The 19,429-nt window shown below is 40.4% G+C and overlaps 1 protein-coding gene and 1 non-coding gene across 3 annotated transcripts in view; one reads left to right on the forward strand and one right to left on the reverse strand.

The window, feature by feature from the left end:
• Positions 1 to 19,429, reverse strand: part of PTPN9 (protein tyrosine phosphatase non-receptor type 9) — a 132,763-nt gene that overhangs the window by 34,562 nt on the left and 78,772 nt on the right. For both annotated transcript variants that reach the window (XM_036272716.1, XM_036272722.1), the window contains exons 6-7: positions 7,737 to 7,847; positions 2,652 to 2,980 (exon numbers count right to left, since the gene is read on the reverse strand). In XM_036272716.1, the coding sequence (XP_036128609.1) occupies positions 2,652 to 2,980; positions 7,737 to 7,847 (440 nt within the window). The remainder of the gene's footprint in view (positions 1 to 2,651; positions 2,981 to 7,736; positions 7,848 to 19,429) is intronic.
• LOC118621356 lies at positions 12,950 to 13,056 on the forward strand. Its single transcript, XR_004957678.1, has one exon. It is a non-coding gene; the product is annotated as a U6 spliceosomal RNA (small nuclear RNA).

Consider the following 19,429-nt stretch of genomic DNA (forward strand, 5'->3'; position numbering starts at 1 on the left):
TTGGTGAAGGAAACAGACATACAAGTTCAGGAAGCACAGAGAGTCCCAAACAAGATGAACTCAAAGAGGCCCACACCAAGATACATCATCATCAAAATGCAAAAGGATCAAGACAAAGAGAGAATCTTTTTTTTTTTTATCCTCACCCAAGGACATTTTTTTTTTTCCATTTTTTGTTCAGATAGAGTGGGAGGGAGAGAGAGGAAGAGAGAGACAGAGAGAAATATCAATGTGAAAGGGACACACTGAGGGTGTGCCGACCAACCAGGGCCAGGGACTAACTGCAACCGAGTACATGACCTTAGCAGGAACTGAACCCCGGTCTCTCTGGACCGCAGGCCAACGCTCTAACCGCTGAGCCAAATCGGTCAGGGCAAAGAGAGAATCTTAAAAGCAGCAAGAGAAAAGTAGTTTGTTACCTACCAGGGAGTTCCCATTAGACTGTCAGCTGATTTCTCAAAAGAAACTTTGCAGGCCAGAAGGGAGTGGCAAGAAATATTCAGAGTGATGAAAAGCAAGAACCTACAACCAAGATTACTCTATCCTGCAAAGCTGTCATTTAGAATCCATGGTCATATAGTTTCCCAGACAAGGAAAAGGTAAAGGAGTTCATCACCACCAAACCATTATTATACAAAAAGATGAAGTGTTCAAGTTTTGTTGAAGAAAAAGATAAAATATATGAACAAACAAAATGGCGATGAATACATATCTATCGACAATTGAATCTACAAACAAAATGAACAAGCAGAACAGAAACATTCTCATAGATACAGAGAACGTTTTGTTGGTTGCCAGATGGGAGGGGGGCTGGGGGAATGGGTGAAAAAGGTGAAGGGATTAAGAAGTACAAATTGGTTGTTAAACTGACAAACCTCAAAGGGAAGGGGGGTAGCGGGAAGGAAGAAATAAACCAAAGAACCTATATGTATAAATGCATAACCAATGAACACAGACAACAGTGTGGGGAAAGGCAGGAGGGGGCAAGAGTTGGGAGGAGGGGGTCAATGGGGGTAAAATGAGGAACATCTTTAATATATTCAACAATAAAGGTAAATTTAAAAAAACACACAGGCAAAAAAAAAAAAAAGTTTCCCAGACAAGAAAAACCTAAAGGAATTCACCACCACCAAACCAGTATTATATGAAATGTTGAAGGGTCTTCTTGAAGGAGAAGAAGAAAAATATGAACAATAAAATGGCAAATTAGCACATAGCATTAGTACATACCTATCAACAACTGAATCTACAAACAAAATGAGCAAGCAGAACAGAAACAGACTCATAGATATACATAACTTTGTTACTTGCCAGATGGGCGAGGTCAGGGAGGATGGGTTAAAAAGATGAAGGAATTAAGAAGTACAAATTTGGCCCTGGCCGGTTTGGCTGAGCGGTTAGAGTATCGACTTGTGGTCTGGAGAGACCCGGGTTCGGTTCCTGCTCAGGGCACGTACCTTGGTTGCAGTTTGTCCTTGGCCCTGGTTGATTGTGCGGGTGGCAGCCACTCAATGTGTCCCTTTCACGTCTCTCTCTCTCTCTCTCTCTCTCTCTCTCTCTCTCTCTCTCTCTCTTTCTCTCTCTCCCTCCCACTCTACCTGAACAAAAATGGAAAAATATCCTCGGGTGAGGATAAAAAAAAAAAAAATTTATTTGAGCCAAAAATGACAGTTGCTGGGAAGGAATGAATATCTCAAATGCTCCCGTGAATTTTTTTTTTTTATTCTTACCCGAGGACATTTTTGCATTTATCTTCAGACAGAGTGGGAGGGATAGAGGTGGAAAAGAAAGAGAAACATCGATGTGAGAGACATCTTACTGGTTGCCACCCACACGGCCCCAATTGGGGCCGGGGAGAAATTGCAAACAAGGTACGTGCCCTTAGCAGGAATCAAACCTGGGACTCTGGTCCCTGGGCCGATGCTCTAACCACTGAGAAAACTGGCCAGGACCTGTGAATTATTTTGAATGCACCTGCACCCCTCCCTCATAAAGTGTATCTATTATAAATGCTCAAGAGAAATTGCCTAAATGAAAGGACCAGTGCTCTCACACTGAGGATAGGAATAGAGAGTAAACATTTTTTTTTCTAAAAATACATGCATTTCAGAAAAATATTTTAAAAATATGTCTATTATTACAGCTTCCCCCACCCATTTTTTAAAATTAGTCCTTACCCGAGAATATTTTTCCACTGATTCCCAGAGATAGTTGAAGGGAGGAGGAAGGGGGGGGGGGGAGACAGAGACAGAGGGAGAGAAACATAGATATGAGAGACACATTGATTGATTGCCTCCTACATGACCCTGGCGTCTGGGATCAACCTTGCAACCCAGGTACATGCCCTTGACTGAAATCGAACTCAATGCTCTTCAGCCTATGGGCTAATGCGCTAACCACTGAGTCAAAAACCAGCCAGGACAGAAGGTGCCCCTTTTAGTACCAAAGACAACTAGAAATTTCAGACCCTAGGATATTAGCAACAAGTATCAAAGCAGGAGGTGCCTCTTTCTGGAAGGAAGAAACCATTATCTAAGTGAGAGTGATGCACCTAACCCAGGAAATCTTGGTTAAGGACACGAGGTGTGGAAGGAGCTGTTGCCAACCCATGCCAGTGCATCCTGGTTGGTGCAAACCATTTGCCTACTTACATGGAACAGTGGAAAGTACCAACAGGGTTCTCACGACGAATGTCTTCATACTCCTCATATATTCCCCTCTTTTGCCTGATGCTAACATAATTCATCAGCTCTTGGATAGTCATGGCGTGGGGACCTGGAACATGCACTGAGTCCCAGTCTAAAGCAGGAGGGAGGGAGAACAGGATGATCTCATCGAAGGGATCCGGGTGGCCATTCATCTGGGGTAGAAACTGGAAATTCCAAGTGGCGAGGTCCATTTTGATGTACCCACCCAGGTTTTCTGGAAGACACTCTCTGGGCAGGTGCTGGGTGACCTCAGATGTCTTCAATATCTGAATCTGGAAGGCCAGAAAGAACCATGTGACTATGTGTGTGTGGGATGGGGGGGAAGACAGATAAGGTAAAGAACAACTGTGATTCAGGGACGTAAAGTATAGCACAGGGGATATAGTCAACAATGTTGTAATAATTATGTATAGTGTAAGGTAGGTACTTGAAATATTGGGGGGGAAAATCACACTGTAAGTTATATGATTGTCTAACCACTATGCTGTATAACTAATAGTAATGTAAAATAATATTAGGTTTGGAGAACAGGATGAGATTTACTTGAAATACTTGGTATACTTGTAAACGAAGACTGCACTTCATCTACCTGGGATTGAAGTCCTATGAATTATCCAGACAATGTATATCAAATTCCCAGAATGTATATTAAATTCACTCCTGAAACTAGGGGCTCTGTTATATACCTTCTGAAAGAAAATACAGTGAACAAAGGCATTATTTTATACTATTAACAAAGGCTTCCCAAGAACATCTGCTGTGGATATTCATCTTTTGACTACTAAGAATGCATGAGTAGAGGTTATTTTTGTCAACTTTATACTAAGCCTGTTAGCTTTTGCTTTACTCATAGCTTAGCATGGATATTCTCAAACATAGGTTTCTATGAAAGTAAGACAAGACCAGCCACCCAAACACAGGATAGCCCAGAAAAAATGCTAGAGAAATCATCATATTACATAATTCTACTCTCTGCTTGGACACAGCCATAATGAACCATATTAGCCTAGTTGGTTGTCCTTGTAATCTGTGTGGAATAAAGGTGCTGATCTCCCTTGCTGTTGCCTCTTCCTGAAATGCCCTCTCTCCCTCCTTGGCCTCTTCAATGACAGCTTATAGCTCGTGAACCCCATCTGCCCAGGCAATGATCTCCTCCACGCTCCTTCAGAGCCACAGTCCTCTGCACTTGTCTGTGACCCCTATCAGGACCACGAACTCCTCCAGGGTAAGGACTGTCTCAATCAACTTTTCATTCCCAGGGCCCACAGGCTGGATATAAAGGTGCTCAATATATTTTGAGTTTATACACATGTTTATGCTTGTATATAAAAGTGCAAGAACTTGCCTAAGAAGTCTTCTCAAAGAGTTATCTTAGGAAATATCTCCCCTACTCTGAGTCACTAGGCCCATAAGTAGTTCCACAGAACCAAATCAGTTTCCCCTCTCCAACTCAAGTCACCTCAGCTATAAAGATTTGCATTGTTGCCCTGGCCAGTTTTGCTCAGTGGTTAGAGCATCAGCCCACGGACCAATGAGTCGTGGGTTCGATTCCAGTCAAGGGTACGTACCTCGGTTGCAGTTTGTCTCCGGCCCTGGTCGGGACGTGCAGGAGGCAACCAGTCGATGTGGCTCTATCACATTGATGTTTCTCCCCCCTCCCCTCTCTTCTTGCCACTCTATCTGATAATAAGCAGAAAAATATCCTCAGGTGAGGAATAAAAAAAAAAGATTTGCATTATTATTCACATAACCTCATAATCCTATACTACAAAATCTCTTGATATTATTTTGCAACAATTTTATTATCTTAAATCTGATTGTGTCTGTTTCATATGTCCTTTCTTTTTATTTATTTTTTAAATTTATTTACTTTTTATCTTTATTATTGAATGTATTGCAGATATTCCTCATTTTTCCCCCATTAACTCCTTTCCTCCCCACTATGGCCCCCCTCCTGCCTTTCCCCATACTGTTGTCTGTGTTTATTGGTTATGCATATAAGTTCTTTGGTTTATTTCTTCCTCCTTTCCTTTGAGGTTTGTCAGTCTAGCAACCAATTTGTACTTCTTAATCCCTTCACCTTTTCCACTCATTCCCCCAACCCCCCTCCCATCTGGCAACTAACAAAATGTTCTCTGTATCTATGAGAATGTTTCTGTTCTGCCTGTTCATTTTGTTTGTAGAATCGATCGTCGATAGATATGTATTCACTGGCATTTTGTTTGTTCATATAGTTTATCTTTTTCTTCAAAAAGACCCTTCATCATTTTGTATAATAATGGTTTGGTGGTGGTGAACTCCTTTACCTTTTCCCTGTCTGGGAAACTCTTTATATGGCCATCGATTCTAAATGACAGCTTTGCAGGATAGAGTAATCTTGGTTGTAGGTTCTTGCTTTTCATCATTCTGAATATTTCTTTCCACTCCCTTCTGACCTGCAAAGTTCTTTAGAGAAATCAGTTGACAATCTAATGGGAACTCCCTAGTAGGTAACTAACTACTTTTCTCTTGCTGCTTTTAAGATTCTTTGTCTTGAACCTTTTGCATTTTGATGATGATGTGTCTTGGTTTGGGCCTCTTGGGGTTCATCTTGTTTGGGACGCTCTGTGCTGCCTGGACTTGTAGGTCTGTTTCCTTCAACAAGTTAGAGAAGTTTTCTGTCATTATTGTTTCAAATAGGTTTTCGATTTATTGTTCTGCCTCTTCTCCTTCTGGCACCCCCAAGATGCAAAGGTTGGCACGCTTGAAGTTGTCCCAGAAGCTCCTTACACTATCCTCATTTTTTTGGATTCTTTTTTCTTTTTGTTGTTTTGATTGGTTGTTTTTTGCTTCCTTATATTCCAAATCGCTGGTTTGCTTCTTGGCTTTACCTACTCTACTGTTGAATCTGTGTAGATTATTCTTTATTTCAGTTAGTGCCTCCTTCATTTCGTCGGGCCGACGATCTAACCGCTGAGCCAAACCAGCCAGGGCTTCCTTCATTTTTGACTGGTCCTTTTTTATACTCTTGAGGCCCTCACTAAGTTTGCTGAGTTCTCACTAAGTTCATTGAGCATCCTTATACACAGTATTTTTGTTTTATTTGTTTTGTTACAGATGTTTCTCCTTTCCCCCCCACTGATTCCCCACCCCTGCCCTGTCCCCAGCTTTGTTGTCCATGTCCATTGTTCATGCATACATGCATATAAGTTTATAAGCAGAATTTTGAACTCAGCATCTGTTAGGTTGCTTATCTCCATTTCGGTTAGTTCTCTTCCTGGGGTTTTGTTCTGTTCTTTCATCTTGGACCCGTTTCTTTGTCTCATTTTGGCTGCCTCCCTGTGTTTGCTTCTATGTATTACTTAAGGAGAGGTATGGGGCTAGTTGAGACCAGATGCTGCTCGTTTGAAAGAATTTAGGAAAACCTGAAGCAGGATCCAAGACAGGCCAATCCTATGGTTAAGCAACTGGCAACAGCTTGGGTGGGCCTGAAAGTTGGGTGGGGCAGGGTCTCAGGGAATCACCACGGTGGGGCTACCAGTGTGAGCCCGGTTTCTGGAGTCCCAGATATGGCAGCTGTCTGCCGCCTCAGGGTAGGGCTCACCAAAGGAACAAAGGCCTCTGACAGCACGTTTGTCCCAGAGAAAGCCCCCTCTCCAGCCCTCGCTCCAATGCCAATCATTTCAGTTCTTCCCTGTATGTCTCTGGTGCCCCTCAAGCTGCCTCCCCTCCAAGCTTAGAGGGAGTGAGTCTGATAAGTCCATGCATGGGCCCTTTAAGAGGAGCTGCCTGGGGCTCCAGCCGCCTCAACTTTCTCAGTTCCCGCTGGTTTTTCCAGCCAGAAGTTATGGGGACTTCTCTTCCTGGCACTGGAACCCTGAACGGGGCACCTGGTGTGGGACAGGGACCCCTCAGTCCTCAGGGAGGACCTTCCCAGCCGAGGTACCCTCCTGATTTTTATCCGCATCACATGGGTGTGGGACCAGCCCCTCCGCCTCCACCCCTCCTACCAGTCTCGATATGGCTGCTTCTTTAATTTTGTAGTTGCAGGACTTTCATTCAGCTTGATTTCAGGCAGTTTTGAATGATGGTTGTTCTGTAGTTTAGTTGTAACTTTGATGTAGTTGTAGGAGGACGCAATACTGCGTTTACCTATGCGGCCATCTGGACCGGAAGTCCCATATGTCCTTTCTTTCAAGGGTAAAAATGAATGAGTGAATGAGTAAAACCATAATCTTTCAGTCCTAGAACACTCATGGAATAATAATAGAATTAAGATAATTTTAGATAACACTTTTCTTTTATCCTCACCCAAGGATATTTTTTTGCATTTACTTTCAGATAGAGAGGAAAGAAGAGAGAGAAACATCAATGTGAAAGAGACACAGGGCCAGGGACAAACCGCAACCCAGGTACGACATGTCCTTAGCAGGAACCAAACCTGGGCCTCTCTGGTCCATGAGCCGACACTCTAACTGCTGACCCAAACTGGCCAGGGCTAGATAATACTTTTGAACTTAGGAAGCAACAAGCTGCTTTCAAAGAAAATGCCAGGAATTTAAGTAGAAAGAGACATAGTGAGAGAGACTCTCCTCTGCCCCCCTGATCGTCAAAGGACTGAATGGTATTTCCAGTTGAACAAATTCAAATATCAGTTCAACTAATGCAATTATATTAAATGTTGTTAAATATTAAAGTCCTGTATAGTACTAGGCTAAATTTTGGCAGTAGCTATCCCTAAATTACCTATGGGACACATTCCTTCAGTACTATTTTTATGCAAAGTGCTATGATGGGAGAGTAGTCCACATAAACTGTCTAGTTCCTAATTTCAAGGAAGTTGTAGTGGAGTGGAAGAGACAGCCTGAATTGAGCCCAGACACAATAAAGCAGAGAATACACGTGAATACACTGACAGAAGCAGAAAACAGTCTAGGAGACAAAACAGCAGGACTTTTTTTGAAAGAAGAAAATTAACTGGCAGTTTCACCAGCTGAGATGGGACTCTATCTATTAACCTCCAAATAAAATAAGGCTAGCTTGCCTTACCCTTTCCCGGACTTTGTCCTTCAGGAGGAGGCTGATGATGGAATAGGGCACTCGGAACCATATAGGTGCTCCCACAATCAGCACTTTCTTCAAACGAGCTGGAAATGCTCCCTGTGGAGAACACATATGAGGGTTTCAAGAACCAATCAGGGCACTGCAACAGAGGTAAATGGAACCTGTGATAATTCAAGCCCAGATTTTCCAATCTTCTCCCCATTCTTACCCAGCGAGGGGAATTTAGAGCCTAATTCAGCTTTCACTTGAGTAGTTGAAGAAAAAGTGGTTTAAAAGAGAGAAATTAAAAGCTGATTTACCTTTTAAAGTAATGATGTTGTGTTCTTGTAGACATAAGTTTTTGGATCAAAAACTATTCTGACTTTTCTTATCAGCATACAAGTGTGCATCCTTAAATTCTGCTTATTAAAACTTTAAGGAAAAATTAGGTCATGAATAAACTGAATATGAAAGAAACATTTCTCATAATTTTTCTTTTATTCTGGTATCTGTATTTATAATAATTTATTTTTTATCCAACTCCTCATCTATTTATGTTTTTATTTATTTATTTACTGTTAATCCTCAAGCAAGGATATTTTTGCATTGATTTTTTAGAGAGTGGAAGAGAAGGAGGGAAGGAGAGGGGGAAGGAGAAGAGGGAGAGAGAAAGAGACAGAAAAAGAGAAAGAGAGAAATATTGATGTGAGAGAGACAGATTGATTGCTTCCCGCATACACCCTGACTAGGGCCAGGGATTGAACCTGCAATCCAGGTACATGCCCTTGACTGGGAATCGAACCTACTATTTTTTGGTCCAAGGGTCAATGCTCTAAATGCTGAGCCAAACCAGCCAGTGCTGTATTCATTTATTTAATTAATAAATATGATGTAGAGGGCCCAAGGGCAAATGACGTCTAAAAAAAAAGGAGACACCTGATCTGAACAAAGCATAAGAAGAAAAAACAATGACTTTCTAATCCACAGCTCTGAATTTTCCTCCTTTAGTTTCTCAATATTCTAGCCCTTATCATAAACAGGGACACCATGTAATATTGGCACTCTAATTGGGAAGAAATTATTCCCAAGAAATCAAAAACAAGAGGAAATTGTAGCTAACTATCTTCTACCTCCTTCTCCTTATTCTTTTTCAAAAGACTGAGTCTCAATTTGACACATCCCTCTCTGACTACTCTTCAGTTCTACTTATTTTGGAGTCTGCAAACATTCCCTAAAGAGAATATACAGCATCCAGAACAAAATTCTCCAAAGGCCTCTTCACTAAAGTTTGAGAAACTACCTTTCATCTCTTCCCTCAAAGATGCAACAATTTATTTCAGAGCCTAAATATAAATAGCCAGGGCCCCTTTAATTGTCAGATCAAAAACCAGTCTCAAGAAACACTTATTATTTCCACACAATGATAAATAGAAAGTAGAAGCTATTACCTCTGTTTCTTCAAAGCAAAGAGCTACAGACTCAGACCTAGTCCAATAAAGTGATGTTTTGGCACCCAAACATAATGCTGATAGGATGGTACACTAGTAACACCTTCTAGAAGGCACCTGGCATTATAAATGTCCTTAAAAATGTGTATATCCTTTTATCAAGTAATTCCATTTCTGAGATTCTATTCTAAGGAAATAATAAGAAACACAACAATTTACAAATAAAAATGTTTACTATACTTTATTTATTTATTTATTTAATCTTTACCTAGTGATATTTTTTCCATTGATTTTTGGAGAGTGGAAGGGGCTGGTGAGGAAAGAAACACTGATGTGAGAGAGACACGTTGACTGGTTGCCTGCTGCACATGCCCCAACTGGGCCAGGGATCAAACCTGCAACCCAGATACCAGGTAGTTACCCTTGACCAGGAATTGAACCCAAGATCCTTCAGTGCACAGGCTGACATTCTAACCACTAAGCCACATTGGCCAGGGTTTCTATTTTTACTTTTGATAGTTAAAAATAATACTTTAGCCCTGCCAGTTTGGCTCAGCAGTTAAGCATCAGCCTGCGGTCCAGAGAGACCCGGGTTCAGTTCCCGCTAAGGGCATGTACCTCGGTTACAGTTTGTCCCCGGCCCTGGTTGGTTGTGTGGGTGGCAGCCACTCGATGTGTCCCTTTCACATCAATGTTTCTCTCTGTCTCTCTCTTCCTCTCTCTCCCTCCCACTCTATCTGAACAAAAAATGGAAAAATGTCCTCGGGTGAGGATAAAAAAAAAAAAAATACTTTAAAACTGTAAAGAACATATGTCTGAAAATGAATAGTGGTTAACAAAAATGGTATATATCTTTTAATAAGATATAATAAACTTTAAAATGAAGATTTCAAAGATTTTTTAAAACTTGGGAAAACGTTCACAATATAATTTTAAACAAGATGAAAGCTATAATCTTCATTTTGTTTCAAAATTACATAAACATACACAGAAAAAAGATTGTAACAATTATATCTAAAGCTAAATAGAGTTCATCTCTGATAAGTGGAATCATGAGTAGTTTTAATTCATTATATTTCATTTCTTAAAATACTTTGTATCACTTTTCTTTTCTTTTATCCTCACCCAAGGACATTTTTGCATTTATCTTCAGATAGAGCAGGAGGGAGAGAGGGAAGAAGAGAGAGAGGCACATCTACTGGCTGTCACCCACACGACCCCAACCAAGGCCAGGGACAAACCACAACCGAGGAATGTGCCCTTAGGGGGAACAGAACCCAGGTCTCTCTGGACCTCAGGCCTATGCTCTAATCACTGAGCAAAACCAGCCAGAGCTGTACCACTTTTCGTTTTACAACCTTATTTAAAATGGTTCAGCCCTGGCCAGTTTGGCTCAGCGGTTAGAGCATCGGCCTGCAGTCCTGAGAGACCCGGCTTTGGTTCCCGCTAAGGGCGCGTACCTCGGTTGCAGTTTGTCCCCGGCCCTGGTCGGTCGAGCGGGTGGCAGCCACTCAATGTGTTCCTTTCACATCGATGTTTCTCTCTCTCTCTCTGTTCCTCTCTCTCCCCCCAACTCTACCTGAACAAAAAATGGAAAAATGTCCTCAGGTAAGGATAAAAAATAAAAATAAAAAATAAAAATAAAAATAAAAATAAATAAAATGGTTCAAGTTTTTGCCCTAGCCTGTTTGGATCAGTGGTTAGAGTGACAACCTAAGGACCGAAGAGTCACAGGTTAGATCCCGGGGAAGGGCATGTACCTTGGCTGCAGGTTCAATCCCTTGCCCCAGTAGGGATTGTGCAGGAGGCAACCAACTGATGTGTCTCTCTCACATCGTTGTTTTTCTCTTTTGCTTGCTCTCTCTCTCTCTTCCCCTCCCTCCCTCCCATTCTATCTTTTTTTAAAAAAAGGATTAATAAAGTATACAAAGATAAATATGAAAAAAAAATTAGCCCTGGCCGATTTGGCTCAGCGGTTAGAGCATCGGCCTGTGGTATGGAGAGACCCAGGTTCGGTTCCTGCTAAGGGCGCGTACCTCAGTTGCAGTTTGTCCCCGGCCCTGGTTGGTTGTGCGGGTGGCAGCCACTCAATGTGTCCCTTTCTTTCACCGTTGATGTTTCTCTCTCTCTCTCTCTCTCTCTCTCTATCTCTCTCTCCCTCCCTCCCTCCCCCTCCCTCTATCTGAACAAAAAATGTCCTTGGGTGAGGGTAAAAAAAAAAAAAAAATTAGCCACCCTATAAATAATAATAATCATAAAAGTATGTTGGTAAAAATGATTTGTAACAGCACTTGTGCACACATACAACAGTCACACACAGTCTGTCTCTTTCCTTGTAGCTCACTTGTCTTACTTATCCTTGGTGTATGCTACATTTTTATAAAAATATGTACATATTTTTTAACCAAGAAATAAACTTCATAAGAAACATGCAAGATAAATAATTTTAAAACTTTATTGAAAGATATAACAAAAAGACTTTTTTAAAAAGCAGAGCCCTTCTGAATGGGAAAAGTTGGTTCTACAAAGATGTCAATCCTCCCCAAATTAATTTATTAATTCATTATATTTAAATAAAATCCCAGAGTGTTTTATTTCCCAAAACTTGGGAATGACTCTAACGTTCATCTAATCAATACATGACAATTAAAAAAAAAATTTCTCATCAAATTTATAATTTTGAAAAAGTTACCTCTTGGAATGGCACTGGGGTAGCTGAGAAAGGGAGCCAGAGACTTTTCCTTGAATTGCTTTTGTAATTAAAATAACTACTTATAAAGTTCATTTTAAGTAGGTATATTTTATATGGATATATCAATAAAGATGTATATAAGAGCAGAAGAAAGTGCATATAAAAGAATATCTGGCCCTGGCCAGTTTGGCTCAGCGGTTAGAGCGTCGGCCTGCGGTCTGGAGAGACCCGGGTTCGGGTCCCGCTAAGGGCATGTACTTCGGTTGCAGTTTGTCCCCGACCCTGGATGGTCGTGCGGGTGGCAACCACTCGATGTGTCCCTTCACATCGATGTTTCTCTCTCTCTCTCCCTTCCTCTCTCTCCCTCCCATTCTATCTGTACAAAAAATGGAAAAATATCCTCAGGTGAGGATAAAAAAAAAAAGAATATCTGCACCACGCCACCACCACCACAACCACCAAAAAAAAAAAAAAAAAAAAAACCAATCTGTTAAAACAATCAAAACAGCTTTTAGAAATAAAGATTATGAGGAAGCTTGTCCTACAAAAAATTAAACTTTATTATAAGGCTATAATAAATAAAACAGTGCATACATTAGCCTACATGGCTAGATAAACAGAACAGAACAGAGAGTACAAAAAAAGACACACCAACCATAAAATAATTTAGTTAACATAAAAGTATTATCCCAGCCTGGCCAGTATGGCTCAGCAGTTGAATGTTGACCCATTCACCAAGAGGTCACCAATTTGATTCCCTGTCAGGGCATATGCCCAGATTGTGGGCCTAATCTCCAGTGGAGGGCATGCAGGAAGTGTCCAATCAATGTTCTCTCTCATCGATGTTCCTATCTCTCTCTCCCCCTCCCTTTCTTTCTAAAAATCAATAAACTTTTTTTTAAAAAGTATTATCCCAAATGAGTAGGAAAAAAATATATTAATTAGTAAATGCCAGAACAGCTATTTGACAGAAAAGTATTTACCTACAATATTATATTATATAAGATACATATTATTACATACACTATATATAGTATAGAATATAAAAACTATAATGAAAAATAAAGAAAACATAGTGGGTGCTCGCTTCAGCAGCACATATACTAAAATTGGAACGATACAGAGAAGATTAGCATGGCCCCTGCACACGGATGACATGCAAATACGTGAAGTATTCCACAAAAAACAACAACATAGTGATATGACAATAGACACCATAAACTGAACAAATTATAAACTGCAAAAAAGGCTGGTAACACATGCTTAATAATATTTTAAATAACACGTCTTATAAGTCAATAAGAGAAATATTTCAATAGAAAAATGGGTACAGCATGTGAGAAAAAAATTTTAAATAAATAATTATTGACAATAAATATCAAAATATGCTGCAGCTCATCAGTAATAAGAAAAACATAAATAAAAACATTAATATGATTAAAAACTAAATAATAAATCAATGGTGATAAGATTGATTAAAAAAAGTGTTGATAGAAATGTAAATGTAGCCCTGGCCAGTTTTGCTCAGAGGTTAGAGCATCGGCCCTCTGACCAGAGTCCCTGGTTCAGTTCCCGCTAAGGGCACGTACCTCGGTTGCAGTTGGTCCCTGGCCCAGGTGGGGTCACGTGGGTGGCAACCACTCGATGTGTCTCTCTCACATCGATGTTTCCCTCTCTTTCTCTCTCTCTCTCTTCCTCCCTCTCTCCCTCCTGCTCTGTCTGAAGATTAATGCAAAAATGTCCTCGGGTGAAGATTAAAAAAAAAAAGTAAACATGTGACCTAATTTTTTAGAGGCTTATTTGGAAATGTTTATCAAAATTTCAAATATATACACTCTTTGACCCTACAAATATACTTACAGCAATTTATCCTGAGGAAATGATTGGTCAGATATATAAAAATATATGCAAGATGATGTTCACCAAAGCTTTAGAAATAACACAAAAAAAGAAGCACGCACTTCAGTTTTCTTCTTAAAATAACTACAGCCATTAAAAAAAAAGTAAAGATCCCTGGCCGGTTTGGCTCAGCGGTTAGAGCATTGGCCTGCAGTCTGGAGAGACTCGGGTTCAGTTCCCGCTAAGGGCATGTACCTCAGTTGCAGTTTGTCCCCAGCCCTGGTTGGGTTGTGTGGGTGGCGACCAGCAATGTGTCCCTTTCGCATCGATGTTTCTCTCTCTCTCTCTCTCTCTCCCTCCCACTCTATCTGAACAGAATATCAAAAAAGGATGTCCTTGGGTGAGGATTAAAAAAAAAGGAAAGAATAAAATGAGTAAGAGCTATATTATTGACATAGAAAGATGATGAAAACACACTGTTAAGTAATAAATGACAAGTTAAAACCCCTGAATATAATACAACTCCATGTTTGTAAAGGAAAAAATAAATAAATTATCCTCATCCTCTGTGTGTATACATACATACACACATAGATTTTTTTTTCTGCCTTGTTGAAACAAGGCTGCCAAAAATTTGGTTGCCTCCCACAGAAAAAATGGGAGCGAGAGAGAACATTGTACACATAGACACATAGATATATTTTTAAAAATTTTTTTTTCTTTTTCTTTTTATCCTCACCCAAGGACATTTTTCCATTTTTTGTTCAGGTAGAGTTGGGGGGGGGGGGGGGAGAACAGAGAGAGAGAGAGAGAGATAGAGAGAAACATCAACGTAAAAGGGACACATCGAGTGGCTGCCACCTGCATGACCAACCAGGCCCGGGGACAAACTGCAACCGAGGTACCTGCACTTAGCAGGAATCGAACCTGGGTCTCTCTGGACTGCAGGCTGATGCTCTAACCGCTAAGCCAAACAGGCCGGGGCAAAAATTTTTGTTTCTTTTTCTTTTTTTTTTTTTTAAAGCTTTATTTTATTTATTTATTTATTTATTTTTATCCTCACCTGAGGACATTTTTCCATTTTTGTTCAGGTAGAGTGGGAGGGAGAGAGAGGAACAGAGAGAGAGAGAGAGAAACATCGATGTGAAAGGAACACATCAAGTGGCTGCCACCCGCACAACCGACAAGGGCCGGGGACAAACTGCAACCGAGGTACGCGCCCTTAGCGGGAACCGAACCCGGGTCTCTCAGGACCGCAGGCCGACGCTCTAACCGCTGAGCCAAACCGGCCAGGGCAATTTTTGTTTCTTTATTGATTTTTAGAGAGAGACGAAGGAAGAGGGAGAGATAGATAAAAACATCGATGAGAGAGACTATCGACTGGCCACTTCCTGCATGCCCCCCACTGGGGATCAGGTCCAAAACCTGGGTATGTGCCCTGACCAGGAATCGAACCGGCAACCTCCTGGTACATGGGTCAATGATCAATCACTAAGCCACACCAGCCAAGCCACATACAGATACTTTAAAAGATTGGACATACATATTCCAAGGCCTTTATACTGATAATATCCAAGGTGTAGAATTATAATATCTTAGCTCTGTCACTTAATAGATTGTGTTTACCTATGTTAAGTTCTTAAATTCTCCAGGTCTAAGTTTGTTTCTAGATCTGTAAAATGGGTATAGTAATAGTGACAGCCATCATACCTCCATAGTAGTGATATCAGGATTAAATGAGTTTTAAAGCATGAAAAGAACTTAGAATAACATGTAAAGCATTCAGCAAGTATTAGTAATTATTACTTTATAAATGGCTGCATTAATGAATTTTTTAAACACACACACACATATTTGTTGTTGTTATTGTTAATCCTCAGCCGAGGATGTTTTTTCCATTCATTTTTGGTAAAAATGGAAGGGAGGGAGGGAGGGAGGGGGCGAGAGAAAGAAATGTCCATGTGAGAGAGACACATCGATGATTTGCCTCCCACATGTACCCCAACCACAGCAGGGATCAAACCTGCGGGTATGTGCCCTTGACTGGGAACCAAATCCAAAACCCTTTGGTGTGTGGGCCAACACTCCAACCACTCAGCCACACTAGCCAGGGCTAAACCTACATAGTTTAGCCATGTGTTTCAACCATGCATTTAATAATCAGAAAAATAAAGATTTATCCTTCAGGGGTGAAGTCTACATTGCCTGGTTTAAATCATTCATCTAAAACAATAATTAAAGTTAAGAATCCATATGATGGCAATTAAAGGTTATGACATTTAAAGTGTAAGATAAGAATTAATCCTAAAAAATTTATCAAAATGGCCCTGGCCAGTTTGGCTCAGCGGTTAGAGCATCAGCCTGTGGTCCGGAGAGACCCGGGTTTGGTTCCCACTAAGGGCACGTACTTCAGTTGCAGTTTGTCCCCGGCCCTGGTTGGTCGTGCGGGTGGCAGCCACTCGATGTGTCCCTTCATGTCGATGTTTCTCTCTCTCTCTCCCTTCCTCTCTCTCCCTCCCACTCTATCTGTACAAAAAATGGAAAAATATCCTCGGGTGAGGATAAAAAAAAAAAAAAAAAAAATTTTATCAAAATAGAGAAAATCTACTCAGAACAACTTAAGTCAAAGATTATTTTTATCCCAGTGTCACATTTTGATTCAAATGCTCATCACAGTAACTGCTGGAAATTAATTATACTAAACAGAAATCTGAAGTGTGAAACTGTTCATTAAAGATAAACTTTTATTTACACCTTTCATGAGAATAAGGATGGTAGGGGATCATATTTAAAATGGTATCTGTTCGCAATAATAGAGCAACTAACTCATTAATAAAAACATAATATAGACTCTAAAGCAACAGGAGTTTATTTCAGCCTCTTTAAATTTATATGACAAAAACACCAAAACATCTATAGTACTTCATTATTTTGAACCAAATAAAGGAGGACACACAAACAGCATAAGAACATTTGAAGAAAAAAAAAAAACTGTATGACTGTGTTACTACTTAAAAGGAGTTCACACAAACATAAAAAGAAGGTATCATTTTAGAAATTCTAAACTCAAAGAAAAAAAAAAATCACAGAAAAATTACAGTGCAGTACTGGGATGGGCCAAGGAAACATATTTATATTGTGGGGACAATGTAACTGTTTTTACTTTTATGGAGGGTAACCTAGTGAAGTATATGAGAGATATAAGAATATTCATAATCATTAGCCAAATAATCCAAATCTTAGAAGTATGTTCTTGCCCTGGCCGGTTTGGCTCAGCAGTTGGAGCATCGGCCTGCGGACCAGAGAGTCCCAGGCTCGGTTCCTGCTAGGGGCACGTACCAAAAAAAACAAAACAAAACGAAACAAACAAACAAACAAACAAAAAGAAGTATGTTCTTAAAATAATTTAAAAAGAAAAGCTGATCAGAACAGCATTATTTAAACAACCTAAATAACACAGAAAGACAGATGATTAATTAAATTATCTATAATATATTAACTTACTTATTGTGACTTTGTTAAAACTGACAACAGTCTTAGTTGTAGAAAGAAGTTACTATTTAATATGTAAAGCGACAAAAAAATAGCTAATCCACGTGGGGGGAGGGAGTCAGATTCCTACATCTCATACCATATTAAAAAATCAACTCCATAAACTGGAAACAAATCCACAGTCCTCCCCACTACCCAAAAAAAATCAACTGCAGATGGATTAAGGTCATAAACAACCAAAACAAAATTTTAAACTTTTAAAAGAAAATAGCTCCTCAAAAAGTTAAATACAGAATTACCACATGATCCAATAATTCCACTTATAGTATATATGCACAAGAAATTAAATCAGAGAACTCAGATACTTTGTACACCACTGTTCACAGCAGCATTATTCACAATAAGCCAAAAGGTAGAAACAACCCAAATATCCATTGACAGGTAACTAGATAAACAAATTTTGTACATACATACATTAGAATATTATTCAGTCTTAAAAAGAAATGAAATTCTACCCTGGCTGGTGTTGTCCAGTGGTTAGAGCTTGATCCTCACATTGAACGGTTGTGGGTTCAATTTCTGGTCAAGGGCATATACCTGGGATGCAGGTTTGATCCCCGCCCAGGTTGGGGCGCATGCAGGAGGCAACCAATTGATGTGTCGCTCTCTATATCTCTACTTTTCCCTTACTCCCTTCTATTCTTTCTATAAAAATCAATGGAAAAAATTTTAAAAATAAAGGAATGAAATTCTGATATATGCAATACTATAAATGAATCTTGAAAACATTACAATAAATAAAATAAGTAAAATAAAAGGGATAAATATTTTATGATTCTACTTCAGTTAGGACCTAGAATAGGGAAATTACCAGAGGTTGAGGGAAGGAGGGTATTAGGAGACATTGTTTAAAGGGTACAGAATTTCTGTTTGGGATGACTACACAGTTCTGAAAATTGTGGTGATGGTTGCATTATCAATGGACTTAATGCCACTAAACTGTACACTTAAAAACTGTTAAAATGGTACATTTCATTAAGTATCTTTTACTACAGTAAAAAGAAATGAACTAAGATTTCCAGTCAATATGGCAGTGTAAACATGTTACTTGCTTCCTCCCACAACTACATCAAAATTAAAACTAAACTACACAACAACCATCATTCAGAACCACTTGAAATAGAAAGGAATGGAAGTCCTACAACTATAAAATAAGGAAAAAGCCACGTTAAAACTAGTAGGAGGGCCCTGACGGTTGGAGCATCTGCCCAGGGACCAAAGAGTCAAGATCGATTCCGGTCCAGGACACATAGGTTAGTTGCAGTTTGTTCCCCTGCCCTGGTCAGGGTCATTCAGGAGGCAACCACTCGATGTGTCTCTCTCACATAAATGTTCCTCTTTTTCTCTCTCCCTCCCTCCCACTCTGTCAGAAGATAAAAGGTGAGCACTTTTAAAAAAAAAAACTGGTAGGAGGGGTGGAGGTGAAAAAGGGCTTGCCCAATACCCATGTGTGGAGGATAAAAATCAGGAGGGATTCCTCAAGCTGTGAAGGTCTTCGCCACGGAGCAAGGGTTCCCAGTCCTACAGCAGGCCCCCAGCTCAAGGTTCCAGTGCCAGGAAGAGAAGCCCCCATAACTTCTGGCTGTAAAAACCAGGTGGAACTGAAGCGGAGGTAGGCTGAGGCTGCCGGAGTCCCAGACAGCACCTCTTAAAGGGCCTGCACAGGGACTTACTGAGACTCGCTCCTTCTGGACTCCAGTTCTGGGGAGGCAGCTTGAAAGGCACCAGAGATACTGGAAAGAATGTTCCACATCCGGGCATGAGCTAGAGAGGCAGCTTTCTCCCAGATAGACTTGCTAGTGGAGGAAATTGTTCTTTGATTAACATTTCCCACATGGGACAACAAGTGCCACTCTAGGACCCCAACAACTTGGCTGTCACTGTTTGTCCCACCCTGATGATTCCCTAATGCCCTGCGCCACCCAACTTTCTGGCTCATCCAAGCTCTTTCCAATGGGTTTACCATGGAAATGGCCTGTCTGGGCTCATGCTTCTGATTTTCTAAAATCTCTCAAACAGGCAGCATCTGGCTTCAGTGAGTCCCATACCTCTTGCTAAGTGGCTCCAGGCTAGGCACTAGAAGCAGCTGGCCTTGATTCACAGCTTAGCCTTCTCTGGGCACCTTCAAGCTCAGCACAAGCAGCAGTCATCTGCAGATTGCTTTGTAG

This window comes from Molossus molossus, unplaced genomic scaffold (genome assembly GCF_014108415.1).
Source record: "Molossus molossus isolate mMolMol1 unplaced genomic scaffold, mMolMol1.p scaffold_m16_p_1, whole genome shotgun sequence".
In the NCBI taxonomy this organism is placed as follows: Eukaryota; Metazoa; Chordata; class Mammalia; order Chiroptera; family Molossidae; genus Molossus; species Molossus molossus.